The 15,201-nt window shown below is 37.2% G+C and overlaps 2 protein-coding genes across 2 annotated transcripts; both read left to right on the forward strand.

The window, feature by feature from the left end:
• Positions 1–288: 288 nt before the first annotated feature.
• On the forward strand, positions 289–8,128 carry LOC132633272 (uncharacterized). The gene is made up of 10 exons (XM_060349575.1): positions 289–549; positions 1,579–1,827; positions 2,372–2,606; positions 2,795–2,964; positions 4,353–4,495; positions 4,639–4,816; positions 4,954–5,533; positions 5,794–5,906; positions 7,328–7,571; positions 7,666–8,128. Exons 2-10 carry the CDS (start codon positions 1,649–1,651, stop codon positions 7,891–7,893), a joined length of 2,070 nt encoding a protein of 689 aa, XP_060205558.1. The 5' UTR covers positions 289–549; positions 1,579–1,648; the 3' UTR covers positions 7,894–8,128.
• Positions 8,129–8,911: 783 nt separating this feature from the next.
• Positions 8,912–15,167, forward strand: LOC132633274 (anamorsin homolog). Its single transcript, XM_060349577.1, has 8 exons — positions 8,912–9,071; positions 10,483–10,630; positions 11,858–12,006; positions 12,092–12,172; positions 12,779–12,938; positions 13,031–13,164; positions 13,800–13,874; positions 14,549–15,167. Exons 1-8 carry the CDS (start codon positions 9,069–9,071, stop codon positions 14,585–14,587), a joined length of 789 nt encoding a protein of 262 aa, XP_060205560.1. The 5' UTR covers positions 8,912–9,068; the 3' UTR covers positions 14,588–15,167.
• Positions 15,168–15,201: the final 34 nt, after the last annotated feature.

A 15,201-nucleotide genomic window follows, 5' to 3' on the forward strand; every position in this document is an offset into this window, starting at 1 on the left:
AAAGGTAAGGTTCAAAAGAATTTACAAAAAAGGATTTTTTTTTGAGTATTGTAGAAAGGAATTATTTCATGTTGGTGTATTAAGTTTGTTTAAACACCGGATAAAGTTATGCCAAATTATATACAATGATTATTTCCCTTATACATGTATATCAAACGACCCCTAAGATTGGTGAAGTTGAGCACATTTGGTCTAACTAATGGAATGACGCTAGCTTGCCGTTAAAACTAACGATGAATTCAAGTGCCGCAGTTGTTATCTTTATTATAACCGTACTTGCTATCTGTTTCATCTCAGAGTTTTACTCTCACAACACGACACCATTTTCGATCTGATTAGCCTTTGTCTCTTTTCATCTAAAAGAAGACACGCCCACTCATCTATTCTCTGTCTCTTTCTCTTATCAAAAAGTATAATAAGTAATTAATTATTAATTGTATTTGAGGCGGTGGTACTGAATATTTGCTTTTACACAGCCCCATTTGCAGACTTAACTTTCCTCATTTTTGTTTGAGACCTGATTTTGGAACTGCTGCCATTATTTTACAGGTAAATGCTCTTTACTCAGCTAGCCATTCAAACTCTCTGTCACTGATTTAAGAGTCATATCTGTCAAGGGTTCTTATAAAATCTGTTAATTATTGATTTGAATTGACCCATAGCAAAGAAATTGGTGCTCATCGCTTTAATAGCTGCTTAGAGTTTCAAGAATTAGTCTTTAACTGTGATTTTCGACTATGGGCACCCTCAATCTGTGAATGAAGTGATTTTGGAGAGAAATCATGACCTTTAGAGTTTCAAGAATTAGTCTTTAGCTAATATTTTCGACTATGGGCACCCTCAATCTGTGAATGAAGTGATTTTGGAGAGAAACCATGACCTGTAAGTTTCAAAAATTAGTCTTTAACTGTTATCTTCGACTATGGGCACCTTCAAGCCGTGAATGAAGTGATTTTGGAGAGAAAGCATGACCTTTAGAATTTCAAGAATTAGTCTTTAACTGTTATTTTCGACTATGGGCACCCTCAATCTGTGAATGAAGTGATTTTGGAGAGAAATCATGACCTTTAGAGTTTCAAGAATTAGTCTTTAGCTAATATTTTCGACTATGGGCACCCTCAATCTGTGAATGAAGTGATTTTGGAGAGAAACCATGACCTGTAAGTTTCAAAAATTAGTCTTTAATTGTTATCTTCGACTATGGGCACCTTCAAGCCGTGAATGAAGTGATTTTGGAGAGAAAGCATGACCTTTAGAATTTCAAGAATTAGTCTTTAACTGTTATTTTCAACCATAGGCACCCTCAATCTGTGAATGAAAGAAATCATGACCTGTAAAGTTTCAAGAATTAGTCTTTAACTGTTAATGTCGACTATCGGCACCCTCAGTCCGCGAATGAGGTGATTTTCGAGAGAAAATCGTGACCTGTAGAGTTTCAAGAATTAGTCTTTAACTGTTATTTTCGACTATCGGCAACCTCAGTCCGTGAATGAGGTGATTTTCGAGAGAAATCGTGACCTAGTATTTCTTGTTTTTGGCTTTTTGGGTATTTCACATTGTTTATTTTCCTTGATGCAGTGGTTGTGTAAGAATTTCAGTGGGGTGAAGTCGTGAACTCCAAATGATCTGAGGAGGAGGTCTTTTTGAAATGGCTATGGTTAGCAAAACCAGAAATATGTTGGAGGGTCTGGTTAAAGATGGGTCATTTAAATGGTTGACTAAAACCCCGAGTTCACTTGATGAAGATTTAGATGAGTCATCCACTGGAAAGAACTGGTTGCCAGAGCTATCTCCTGCAGCAAATGTAGTTATCCGAAAATGCTCAAAGTAAGCTTCCTATTCTTTCTTGTCTTTCAGGCTTCTGCAGTTTGTGAATATAATCTGCTAAATACCAAACTAACCTTCCATCTTGTTTAACTAATAATGCATCCAAACACAATGAAGTAAGGGGTCGTTTGGTTGCTGTTTAGAGTTATGCAAGTATTAGCAATACAAGAATTACTTATGCAGTTTTTTTTTTTTTTTTTTTTTTAAATTCCATCTTTTACCCTGCATAAATAATACATAAATTCCCTCATAACTTATATGTAAACCGGTAACCAAACATGTACTTGGTTTGCTAAATTTTATATATGGCAACTAAAATGCTACCAAACATGGTAAGTTCTAGTTATGCTCGTTTCAATACATGAATAAATCACTTCTTAACCAGCAACCAAATGACCCCTAATTGTTACCAATATTGATCGCCTTTAATAGATTCAGCAAGTGAGCTGATGGTTGCATTTAGCTGGAACAAAAGCATAAAGTTGGTTGTCAAATTGTATTTTAGATTGTGTGACGTGCATAACTAAAACCTGATTGTATGCAGAATCCATGGTATTTCCATGAGTCAACTTCAAGAAAACTTTGATGCGGAGGCTTCTGAAACCATAAAGCATAAATCTCAGTATGCGAGGAACTTCTTGGAATACTGTTGCTTCAGGGCTCTTGCTTTGTCTATACAAGTAAATGGTTACCTTGGCGACAAACAGTTTCGACGCCTTACATTTGACATGATGGTCGCATGGGAGTTTCCAGCAGCTTCTAGTCAGCCTTTTGCCAGTGTATGAATTACTTTTACATGTTTCCTTCAATCTGCAGAATGATTATTTAGTGACATGAGTTGTTGAACACCACCGAACCGTCCTTGATTGTGCGGAATATTCATGAAATCCATGACTGGTCCATTAGTCACTCATTGCTTGTTGTACTCTGTATTCTGGGTTGTTACTGACTCTTCATTTAATTGTAGATGGATGAAGATGCAACTGCTGGCCTAGAGGCTTTTTCCCGTATTGCTTCAGCAGTTCCTATAATTGCCAATGTGATAGTTACTGATAGCATTTTCGGTGTGCTTACGTCGTCAACAGGCAGTCGACTTCTATTCTCAGTCTATGATAAGTACCTGACTTATTTGGAAAGGTACTACCAAATTTGGTGCTTTGTCAATTGCAAATGCTTTTCGTTAAATGCTTTTCGAGTTCTCTTTATCTCTGTGCGTGTGCTGGCCTCAATATGTGGCTCATCTTCTATCGTGGCTCATCTTCTATTTTTTTTTTTTTTGAATAAGGTAACATTTGTATTCCATCCAAAAGTATCAGCATTTGAATATGCTGATCTAAAACTTTATAGGTAAAGCCATAAAAAACACTGGCCAGGAGGTAATGATGCTAGTTACAATTTACACATTGCCTAGAAAATCTACCAAATCACCAATTTAAAAGAGACTAAGTCACTTCATATTAACTATCTGAATGGAGTTAGCTTTTACCTTCAAATTGTCTTGAGCTTCTTTCCTTCCAGATTGACCACCAAATACAAGCTGGAATGGACTGCCACCAATCTTCCTTTGCCTTTCTTCTTCCAATTTCTTTCCAGTTACATAGGAGTTCTAAAATTGATCTTGGTAACACCCACTTCACCCCTAGTATACAAAAGAACATGTGCCACAGATGTGCAGTTATTTGACAATGTTCCTATACATCTTCTAACTGACTTATCAGATCATAGGTTCTACTGATAGATTTTCTTTTCTAACCTGTGTAAAGTGATCTAGGCAAACAACACAGACATCTATATTTCTCCCAACACATGACTTAGGTGCTCAATTAACTAAGGGATCATATAATGCCATTAAGCGCTGGTATTACACATCTACATGCTTTAGGTACTATATAAACTGCATTCATGTTGCCAATTTCTGAGCATCCTGCATGTAACCCTTGGTGGTATGCTGTTAACAGCAGCAAGTAGATCTGTGTATTGTAAAGTGCATTGTTGACTTGGTTGAAAAGGCCCCTCATAATGACTAGATTACTGTACTTGGAATTTATTCCGGCTTTAAGATGTTTAATGAGTGTGTGCTTAGAGGAAGAAGATTGGGTAAAACTTTTCTGTGGATACACATCGGTAAAATAAGTGAACAAGTGCCCCTCTGTTTGTACTCCTCCTACTGAGTTTTTTAGGAATGTTTAAATTATAGATATAAGCTTCTTTTCCTATCATTAATGTCTTCCCTAAGTTCAAGTTGAGAGAGGAGTGCTAAGTTTAAACGTAGTAGCATGGCTGGTTTGATCCTGAAGATTATTTTATAAGCCTATGTGCGCTTGCATTGGGTTTCTCTGTAGTTCATTATTGTCGGGTAATGTTACCGGGGTGTTAATACTTGTGGTCTTTATAATTACTTCAAAATTGAAGTGATGTGATGTGATTCGTAAGGCATCTCTGCTCTTTAGTGTTTTCATTACAATTATGAGCAGCCCGTCCATAATCCTCGGTTGAGAATGTTGTTTGTTTGGGAACTTTTTCAGGGCAATTAAAAAATTTAAGAGCCAGTCTGAGTCATCTCATCTGTCTACATTACGTACAGCAAGAGGAGAGAAAATTCTGGAGCTGGATGGGACTGTGACAACCCAGCCAGTGCTCGAACACGTTGGTATTTCCGCATGGCCTGGTATGTTTTTGCGGCACTAATGGTTTTAATTGCTTGAAATTCTTATCTCTGGAGCAGACAGGAATGATATCACGTGGAATTTGAGCGGATTACGTGCATCTATTAGTCCTTTTGATATAGTTACATGTACTTCTGATTTTCAGGTCGGCTAACTTTGACAGATCATGCTCTTTACTTTGAGGCACTTCGTGTTGTGTCTTATGACAAGGCAAAAATATATGATCTGTCGGATGATCTAAACCAGATAGTCAGACCCGATCTAACTGGACCATGGGGCACAAGACTCTTCGATAAAGCAGTCTCGTACAAATCAGTTTCCTTGTAAGGCATGATACATGATGACTCCTATGTGGGTCATACTTCTCTGCAGCATCTTGTGTATTTATTCTATCCTATAAGACTATTTTCTAGTTCAAGCTGCCTTCAAATTTGTCAATGGTCTATTTAAAATGTTGTAGGTCAGAACCTGTTATAATGGAATTTCCTGAGCTTAAAGGACATACACGTCGTGACTATTGGTTAGCCATTATTCGGGAAGTTCTACATGTGCATCAGTTCATACATAAATTCCAGATTACTGGAATAGAGCGTGATGAGGCGCTTCTGAAAGCTATATTTGGTATATTGCGAGTACAAGCCCTAAAAGATATGAGCTCTAAACATCCACTTTGTTATGAGGATCTTCTTATGTTCAATGTATGTGATCAGCTTCCCGGAGGAGACCTTATACTAGAAACAATTGCAAATAGGTCAACTGTGAGGGAACTGGAACGGACGAACTCTCCCAAACCTAGAAGCAGAATGTACTCAATTTCGGCTTCAGCCTTGGCTTCCAACCTGGGGTTTGTTTTCGGGACAAGTTCTCATGTTCCTAATGAGACAGGAATTGTTGTGGGTGAAATTGCTGTGGGGGAGATGACTCCCTTGGAAAAAGCAGTTAAGGAATCCAGAAGCAACTATAAAAAGGTAGTGCAAGCTCAAGCTACGGTTGATGGAGTGAAAGTTGATGGGCTTGACACCAACTTGGCAGTGATGAAGGTACATATAACAACTACTGTGGCTTTAAATAAAAAAGAAAGGTGAAAGAGGATACATTGAATGTAACTTTTGCCCTTCTCTTGAGAAATCAGGAGTGGATCTTTACGAACTTTTATGAAGCTGCCTTGATATTTTCATGGCTCAATCTTTTGAACATAATTGGAGTCACTTCTTACAATTAATTTTTTTCTTTCTTTATGAGCTTTATCTTTAAGTTGTGTTACCTCTCATTCTAATACTTAAGATTCATTGACATGCAGGAGTTGCTTTCTCCAATGATGCAACTTGGCAATTGGTTTCTTTTTCTGGCTTACTGGGAAGATCCTTTGAAGTCCATGATTTTCTGCTCGGTTTTCTCATACATTATCGTCAGGTAAGGTGGTAGTTGACTCTTCTTATCTGTGTAATGGGCCATCTGATAAACAAAAAGAGGACTTATTTGCATATGATATTTTCTGGCATTGCACTATATCATCAACCTGCAGTTCTCTTGGGTATTTCTAAATAACGGATTGCTTCTTCAGATATAACGTTCGTTTTCTCTCAGCAAAAGGGCTTTCCTGGGCATGAAGTGCTCCTGTCTAATGGGGGGTAGGTGGAGAGTGGCAGTAAACTTTATGCAATCTTCCCCTTGTATTTCTGCAAAGAGGCTGGTAGCGTGAATTTGTCCCATAGAAAGTCCCTGCCATCTCTTCTCCTTAAATTTAGGTTTATTTTTAGGAAGCGATATGCTTTTAAGCCACATTTTTCTACCTTGACTCGAGTAGTGAGATTGTTGCTGATTGTTTCACCTTCTCCAAATTTGAGAGTTGCACGTTTGGGTTTTTTACTGGACTTGGTGTGAGCATTATGTATCGTGTGTACACTGTAGTTTTATGTTTCTTAGCTAAGTAATTTCAGGTGGATATCATTGTGGTCGGAGTTCTTTGGTGGAATGTAATGACAAGAAGATACCGTTGTTCTTACTGACCTTTCTCAAAAATATGATACCTTTGCTCTAGTTCCTTTTTTTTTTTTTTTCCTCTTATGATGAAGTGAATATACTTTATTGATACTGGCATCCAGAAGATGCATAATTACAGAAGTATTAAAGACCCTATGCAAAACTCAGGAGCCAGGAAAAACAGATTTACACCAGTTACATCAGTGTGTATACACCCAAAAAAAAAAAAAAAAAGTTCAAGAGCGTACGATTGATCTAATTTCATGTGGCTTAACCTCCATTGATTCAAAATAAAGTATCATCTACCGGTCATTATTCTTTTGATAAGTATGTACCAGTTGCTCATTGACTCAACCCTAGTTACCCACAGAAATTTGCCAACTAAATATGCAACACGGTAGTAGCCTCTCACGTAAAAATTACAAGTGAAATGAAAAACGATCTTTTAATGCTTTCTTCATCATTCTCGCTGTCATTTAACAGTTATTTAATTGGTGTTGAGTATGTCAATCCCAACTATAGATAAAATTCTTATGACATGGATTGATTTATGGAAGGACCAAAGCATATCTGGATCATCTGTATATTGGCCCTTGAACAGAGGAAACCGAAAAGCAACTGAATGCTCTGTGACTTATCAAGTTTTCGTTCTGTCCGACTAGATTCTTTAGTTATTCAGTCTTTTGAAGTCCTGAGAAACACCTTGGATCTCAAAATTTATTACTCCGTTCCCTTAATTTGTGGCATTTCCAACTAAAAGTCCCTTGCATGAATGGAATTTCTTGAAAATGCGGTGGCTGAAATATATTCACTGACGTCCTTCTCTTTCTTTCTCTTTTTGTTGGTGGCAGGGGATGGCTGTGCTATGCCTTTGCACTATTGCTCACTTTTTTTGCTGTCTTTTTGGGAATAACTCGCTGTTTTAGTCAAGGCAAGATAGTTGATGAACTAAAAGTAATAGCTCCACCTCCAATGAATGCCATGGAGCAACTTTTGGCTGTTCAAACTGCAATATCTCAAGCTGAAGAACTAATCCAGGATGGAAACATCGTTCTACTCAAATTTCGTGCTTTACTCTTGTCCATCTTCCCACAGGTTTGTGCAAATTTTAGTTCTTTCCTTCTATGACTAGAACAATCTTATTAGGAAAGTTGTTTAAGTAATTAGAGGTTCCTTACTATCATTTCAGGCAAGCGAGAAGTTAGTGGGTGCTTTTTTGGTCTCGGCATTAGTTCTGGCATTCATACCTTCGAGATACATAATACTTCTGACTTTCCTGGAAGTCTTCACTAGATATTCACCTATTCGGAAAGCAAGCACAGAAAGATGGACTAGGAGACTAAGGGAATGGTGGTTCAGTATCCCGGCAGCTCCTGTAGTTCTTGAAAAAGCCAAAGAAGACAAAAAGAAAAGATGACTGACGAAAATTGTACATAATTAAAGATCCATCCACGGAGCAATATCCTACTAGAATGTCCTGTGGCTGTAAATTTGTATTATATGAGAGAACTTAAAGATGTAACGGAACTGGCCTTGATGAGGTCTCCATTAACGTTTGCTGTTGGGACTGTATCACTGTTTCTGGATATTATAAACTTATTGTGTGTTGTATCCTACTAATCATGGGTTATAGATGGGATTTTTTATCAACATTTTAACTTTAAAATCATCTAGAGAAAGATTGGCTGAGTTAATTTGAGATTCTTATGCTCTTATAAGACTGCTTGCGATAAGCTTCTTTATTCAAATCTGTCTCATCAAGCCAAGGAAAGTTCTTTTTTCTTTTCTTTTCTGAAGCTACTAATCTGCTAATATATTTAGATGGTAAACTTCATGCAGAAACGATAAGTTTTACACCCATGTTTAATTTTAAAAGAAAATATACTATGTTATACTGCTATTAGTACCACTAAAATTTTGTGGCAATAAACATGCCAAAACAATGTAGCAATTTTGCAGTTTGAGTCAGATATGTAATACAGTTTATTTTAATCTTCATTGCATATATTATATAACAGCAACTCATTACAATTTCCTTTCATAGAATAGTTTATTTGAGGGTGTTAAAGCTGATTTTTCACGTTTTGACAATTTCGTACTCATTTTAGCTTGTTTTGGAGATTAACTTTAAGATGAGAAGATCTCCCACACTATTCAAATGTGAAGCGAGTTCTCTTTCCAAAATCAAAAGCTTAATTATAATCAACATCTTTTTTATATTTTAATTAAACCAATATGGGGTTCGTGTATAGCGGAAACTTAGTGCACAGGATAACTTTTTTTGATTTATGAAGCCAAAAAAAAAAAGGAAAAAAGAAAGAAGGCATATTAGAGCCGATCCAATTAGTCCAGGTCGGTTAAAAACCTAACCCGTTTTACACCACAAAGGCGGCACGTCAACCTCTTTTATTTAAAATAATAAATAAATACTAATAAAACAAAAAAGCAAAGTATAAATAGGTTTGAAGACGAATAAAAAAACAGAGACGTATTTTCCACTTTCCACCGGCACGCATTTCCATTTGTGTTTTCACCGCCGCCCAACTCCCATCTCCGATCAGTATTTCCGATTTAACTGTTTTCTTAACCACTATGGTGAGTTCTTACTTCTTCTAGTTTTTTTTTTTTTTTTGGAATTGAATTTTACCTTGGGAATCATGCTTTATTAGTTGAATTCCAATGTATCGTCTTCCGGTTAATTTTTTTATTCTTTTTTTCGTGAGTGTGCTTAGAGTTTTATCAGGTTTAATGGGTAGAAGAAATTTGTAATTTTTATTTTCTTGGAAATTTGTTTTCCAATGTCGTTTTCCTTTTTGTTTTCTCCTTTTTTTTCTTTTATTTTCCCATGGTCGTTTTCCGTTTTCTTTTCTTTTCTCTGTAGTTCCGATTTAACTGTTTTCTCAAACACTATGGTCAGTTTTTACTTCTTCTAGTATTTGTTTTTTTTTTTTTTTTTTGAAATTGAATTTTTACCTTGGGAATCATGCTTTATTATTTGAATTCAAATGTATAGTCTTCTAGTGAATTCTTGAACTATTAACTTTCTTCTCTTTTCGGAAATTTAGGTTTTCCATGTTTATGTTCCTTTTTTTTTTAGTGTGCCTAGAGTTATATCAGGAAAAAAAATAATGGGTGGAAGAAATTTGTAATTTTTATTTTCTTGGAAGTTTATTTTCGCATGGTCTTTTTCCGTTGTATTTTCCTCTTTGTTTTCTCCTCAGATAGTCAACAAAGGGTAAGGGGGGAAGAGGAAAATGGACTAGCCCTAATAATTGAGTTTGAAGATTAACAATAAGTTTAGTTACATAGGGCTAATTGCTAAATGTTTATCATTTTAAAAAATGGTACGTGTGACACGTGAGTGGTGTTTGGGTTGTGTGGTTAGGTTGAGTCGCTGCTTGGTGTTCAGCTTGTGTAGTTAGGTTGGATCCCTGCTTGAGTAGCAACGTACCCACATGCCATAAACCAAAAAAAACAAAAAATCAGTTCAAAAAAGGAGTTCAAATGTTTATCAGTTCTTATTCTGAAGTTAAATATTCAACTCATTATGGTAGGCTCATATCATTAGTTAATGAGTAGAGTCTTAGCTTGAGCCGACCTTGACATGCCTATGTTACTCTTTAGGATGTGTGTTTGCACCAGACTAACCACCTGTAATTCTTGTTAAATTTTCTGGGCTATTTATGTGCCTGGAGCATAAAATTTTTAAAGTGTGGAGGAGATTGAATTAGTTTCCTTGTCTGAGTTTTCTGCGGATTGAATATTCACTATTACATTTAGGTAGAGCCGTCATCTATCCGGAAAAAGCCTCTCTACCCCACAAAGGTAGGGTAAGGTCTGCGTACATCCTACCTACCCCACTTGTGGGATTACACTGGGTATGTTGTTTTATTGTTGGGGGGAAGGTGGGAGGGGGTGGGGAAGGTGTAGCAAACTCATTCTAGTTCTTAATTTTGAGAATGTATGATTGCTTTTGTTCTAAATTCAGGTTTTCATTCTTTTGTAGGACGGCCAAGTTGGAGATGGTAGTATATTGGTGCTTGTCGAGGATGTTATGGTACCAATTAGTGCAATATACAATGCAATCAGTACCTTGAAGAAAGAGGGAGTTGAGAAGTTGGACCCTAAGATTGTTACTCAAGCTTCAACTCAGAGTAAATACTCTCCCTAATGTGTGCTGAACTGATACTTCTATATCCTGCTTATGTTGCGACCATGAGTGACTCGTTTTGTATACTATGTCAATAGTCTGCTCATTTCATTGTCAGCAGTCGGATTTTTATCTCACACATGAGATACTGTTTGCGAGTCTATATGGATTTTATGATGTTCTTGGCTTCTCTCTTGCTAAGTTCGTTAATAAGTTTATACCTATCGAAGATAAAGTTTGTTGCTATGTCTACACCTATATAAAAAAAATAAAAAAGAGTGCTGCTATGGTTTTCTAGGTTTTATTAGCTTAAGAGTTTTATGTACAATTTGTTTTTGGGATTAATTGATGAAAGAGATGAGGTAGGAATATTTTATAAGGTGGGCCAATGATTGGTCAGTGCCTCAGTGGTGAAAACTGTAAACTTTTAAGTAGAAACCATTAAAGGGTAATGCAGCAGCATTATTTCCAAATACTTCTTGATTTTTCAATGGCATAATGATAAATAAGCCTTCAATTACTTCTCAACTCTCAAGTGGTTAGGCTGGCCTTTTTTTTTTTTTGATTAAGCACCGGGTGTCCGGGTCTCTTTGAGCCCCGACTAATCCCGGGGGTGCACAGGCCCTCGGCAAGGAGTTTCCCGCAAGTGCACCACGGGTAATTCAGGGTTTTACCCCAGTCCGATGGCCCTCAGAAATTGTTTGCACCCAGTGGGTTTCGAACTTGAGACCTTGAAAGGCTAGCAGTGTCTGCTGTAGGCACGCTATATTAGTGTTTACTGCTCCCCTCTTAAAGAGGGAGCCCATGGGCGACAAGACACGTCCTTGTTGCCTGCAATAAAAGTACCATCTGAGAGAAGCGAAGCGCTCTACCTGAGCTTTGCTTCGCTTCAGGGCATAAGCGTGCCTACAGCAGACACTGCTAGCCCTTCGATGTATGTATTAATTGTTAAGGAATGTTATAATTAATTTTTTAGTGATTAGGAGTAGGAAATTAGGGTTTTTTTAGTGATTGGGGGGGGGGGGGGGGGGGGGAGAGAGAGGGGCATGTGCAGAGAAAGAAGTTCTCAAGTTGGCTAGGAAAGAGAGAGAGAGAGCTCGTCTCCTTCATATTCTTTTTTTTTTTTTTTTTGCTTTCCTGCGGCATCTTGTACCTCTCTCTGATAAGTGCTTGCCCCTTGGCTAGAGGCCCGTTATATTCTTTTTCCTGGGTTAACATCTGGTTATTACAGGTCTGGCATCAGTGGAGTCTGCATCTATGGATACTGTTGCTCTCATCTGTAGGTCCCTTGAGTTTCCTAGCGATAAATTGTGTGGGGACATCTCAAGAGTGTTGAAGCCAGGTGGAACAGTCTTACTTAGATCCCAATCAGTCTCAAAGGTGAGTGAATTGTCACTTTGTACATGCTCTTTTCGTGGAGAATTTGTATGGGGCTGTGAATTGTCCTTATCCATCTGAATTGCAGGCAAACTCCACCCATGAGCGCAAGTTATTGTTGGCTGGATTCTCTGATGCACAATCATCTGAAGCCGGCCACTCTATGGTGGTTAGTATTTCATCCATGTGCACTTATCTTGCTTCTTGTCTTCCTCTGCATCATCCCCACTTCAATATTACTCTCCTTTTAAAAAAAATTGCGATAACACCTTTTTTATAAATATAGAAGCTGGCATAAGATTCTTAACAGCTATTTCATGGCATTTGAGTCATTCATGAATTTATCGTTATTGGTGTGGCAATAATGTGCTACTCTAGGCACTGATAGTGATATTGCAGCTTTGATCTTTATTTTGTTTTCAACCGCGTACCATGCTACTCACATATGCTGATGTTCTTTAAGAAAGCGTAGAAGTTTAGTCTTTATAGGGATACTATCTAGTTTTTTATGAGAGTCTTATTTGGTCAAATATTCTATGATGCCATAGGGATATGTGTGAGATTTAGAGAACGCCTAGTTTTACAGAACCTCCGCTTGTCCTAAATGATAAATTTGAGCAGTCAAATGAAACGCTTCAGGAAGCGGAATGCAATTAAAGGATTCACAAAGTGCACCCCAATTAGTTTGGGTTTGGGGCATAGACGTTGTAAATAAGCCTTGAAGTTATTGATCTCAACTTAAAAAAGTCGTGTGGTTAATTTAATCTGTGAACAGATATCAGCAAAGAAACCTTCATGGAAAGTTGGTTCATCCTTCTCTCTCAAGAAAGTCACAAAAAGTTTACCGAAAGTTCAGATTGATGAAGATTCAGATCTCATTGATGAGGATAGCCTTCTTACTGAAGAAGATCTGAAGAAACCTCAATTACCAAGTGGTATTATAAGTGCACTAAGGTTGTTTATCTCTGACATTATTAGTTTTTCAGTAGTATATTAAATTCAATTTGTTGCACACTTGCTGGTGTAGGTGATGATTGTGAAGTTGGTAAAACAAGGAAAGCATGCAAAAACTGTACATGCGGACGGGCTGAAGCTGAGACAAAAGTGCAACTTGGACCAACTGCTGAACAACTAGACAATCCTCAGTCTGCCTGTGGCAGTGTATGGTTTCTCTTCTATCGATTTGTGTCATATAGTAGATTACTCTTGTTTCCGAAAATTATTTGGCATAATTTGCACTCTAACACTTCACCTCCTTGAAGGGGAAGTTTCTCTTCCGAAGAATCAAACTGATGTTGATATGTACTTGTGGAAAGAAAAGTAAAGAATCTACACAAAAATATATTTTTTTCTAAAAAGAAATACATTGTCTATACTAACTGGGACCTCATGACGTTGCCTTCAACTACCTACTTTGTTTCTTCACCTTATAAATTATTTTATGGTCAGTCTTTATTATCTCTGGATTTCTAATAACTTTTGGTTAGGGGTGTAACTCTAATACATTTATCATTTTTTAAACTAGTTGACCTATTTTGGGGCAAGGGGTACTCCAGTTTATAGCACTGATTACATTAGTTGAATAGTTTCTGCAGATAAATTAAAAATCTAGTGTTGGTTGTCATTGTTGCTAAATTCGTGTCATTTGGTAGTTGATTGATGTTTATAGTGTGATTAGCAGACAACTGAACAACTAGTTGGTTTTTCTTGATCCTTACCTTTGTTGATCTGTGTTTGGTTTTGCAATTGGTTTTCTTTTTAATTTTTTTTTGGGGACATGTCTTCTCTGTCTACAGTGTGGTCTAGGTGATGCTTTCCGTTGCAGTACATGCCCTTATAAGGGTCTTCCTCCATTCAAACTTGGTGAAAAGGTACATGTCAAGCACAAGCTATTTTTCTGTTCTTTTTCTCTCTGAGGTTGTGTCTTACAGGAATAAGAATCCATTAATATATTTATTACTTACAAAAAAAAAGATTGCAGTATATGCGAAGGCAACAATTGCTAAAATTTTATAGTAATGAATCCAGTGTTCATTGTGAAAAGTTTTACCAAAATTGATTGTATTTTGATATACAAGAGGAACGGGGCAAAAAAAGAGGCACATACCATGTACTGTATGTACTATAACTTTGAGAACACGTCGAAGAAGTGTTGCAGAGAGGTGGGGCCTTGCTATATGTGTTATCTTTAATGGAATGTAGGACTTATAAACTTGCGATGTTTGGGAAACACAATATGAGATTAACCCTGTAGGATGTTTGCTATTAACTTCGATTGATATAAAGGTAAAACTGTTTATGTTTTTTACTTGATCATTGGAGTTGTTTGACATTGTGGTGCATCTTCATATGGCCATAAATAGACATTCAAGTTCTCCATATGTCGTCACTTGGCAGCATAATGACAAGTCTTTTTCTAGTGGTTTGATATATGATTGATGTTTGCTTTTTCACCAAATCTTTGGTTGATTTCATTATTATGTTCTTTGTTTGCATTGTGATTGGCGAAAATCTGATACCACTCACTCTCTCCCTTCTTTGTCAGGTAACGCTTTCCGGGAATTTTCTTGACGCTGACATCTAATTTCAGATGATAACAGTCAATATGCGGTTGCAGAAACTGTTACACTGAGGTCAAAGATTTGTTTGTTCGTTCTCTTTTGGTTGATATGAGATGAGTGAATATGTAATATACTCTGGTCGAGGGGGGTAAAACAACAGTGTTCTGTGTTAACTGCTGCTAGACCATTAAGTATTGTTAGAACAGACATGGTTTTACATGACAGGACGCAAATCGTTGGAAATGTACTATCCAATCACTCCCTCTCCCTCCCCCTCGCCCCCCCCCCCCCCCGGGGACCCACATCATGTGGACCTGCTCTTTAAACCTCAAGGTGTTCCTTCCGTTGTTCTTCAGCTGTGTATTTATTCCATTGGGTGTTGTTCATAGCTCAACGGAAGAAAAAAGATGAGCACTAAGATTAAGCTTGAGGATTGGTTATCTTAGAGGTATTTGTGGAAGTCGAATTTCTTTTTGACTCATTTCTTGGCAGTATGTGTGTGCTAGCTCATATTAGATGGAGTTGCTATCTTTTTTTTAATCAAAGATGTACTACTAGATATCTTCAATCTGGCAAATGACGACTTTATCCTTTTAGACTGTAGCATGTAGTGCAATCTCTTATACCTTTGCGTTAT

The sequence above is a fragment of the Lycium barbarum genome, chromosome 3 (assembly GCF_019175385.1).
Source record: "Lycium barbarum isolate Lr01 chromosome 3, ASM1917538v2, whole genome shotgun sequence".
Taxonomy (NCBI): Eukaryota; Viridiplantae; Streptophyta; class Magnoliopsida; order Solanales; family Solanaceae; genus Lycium; species Lycium barbarum.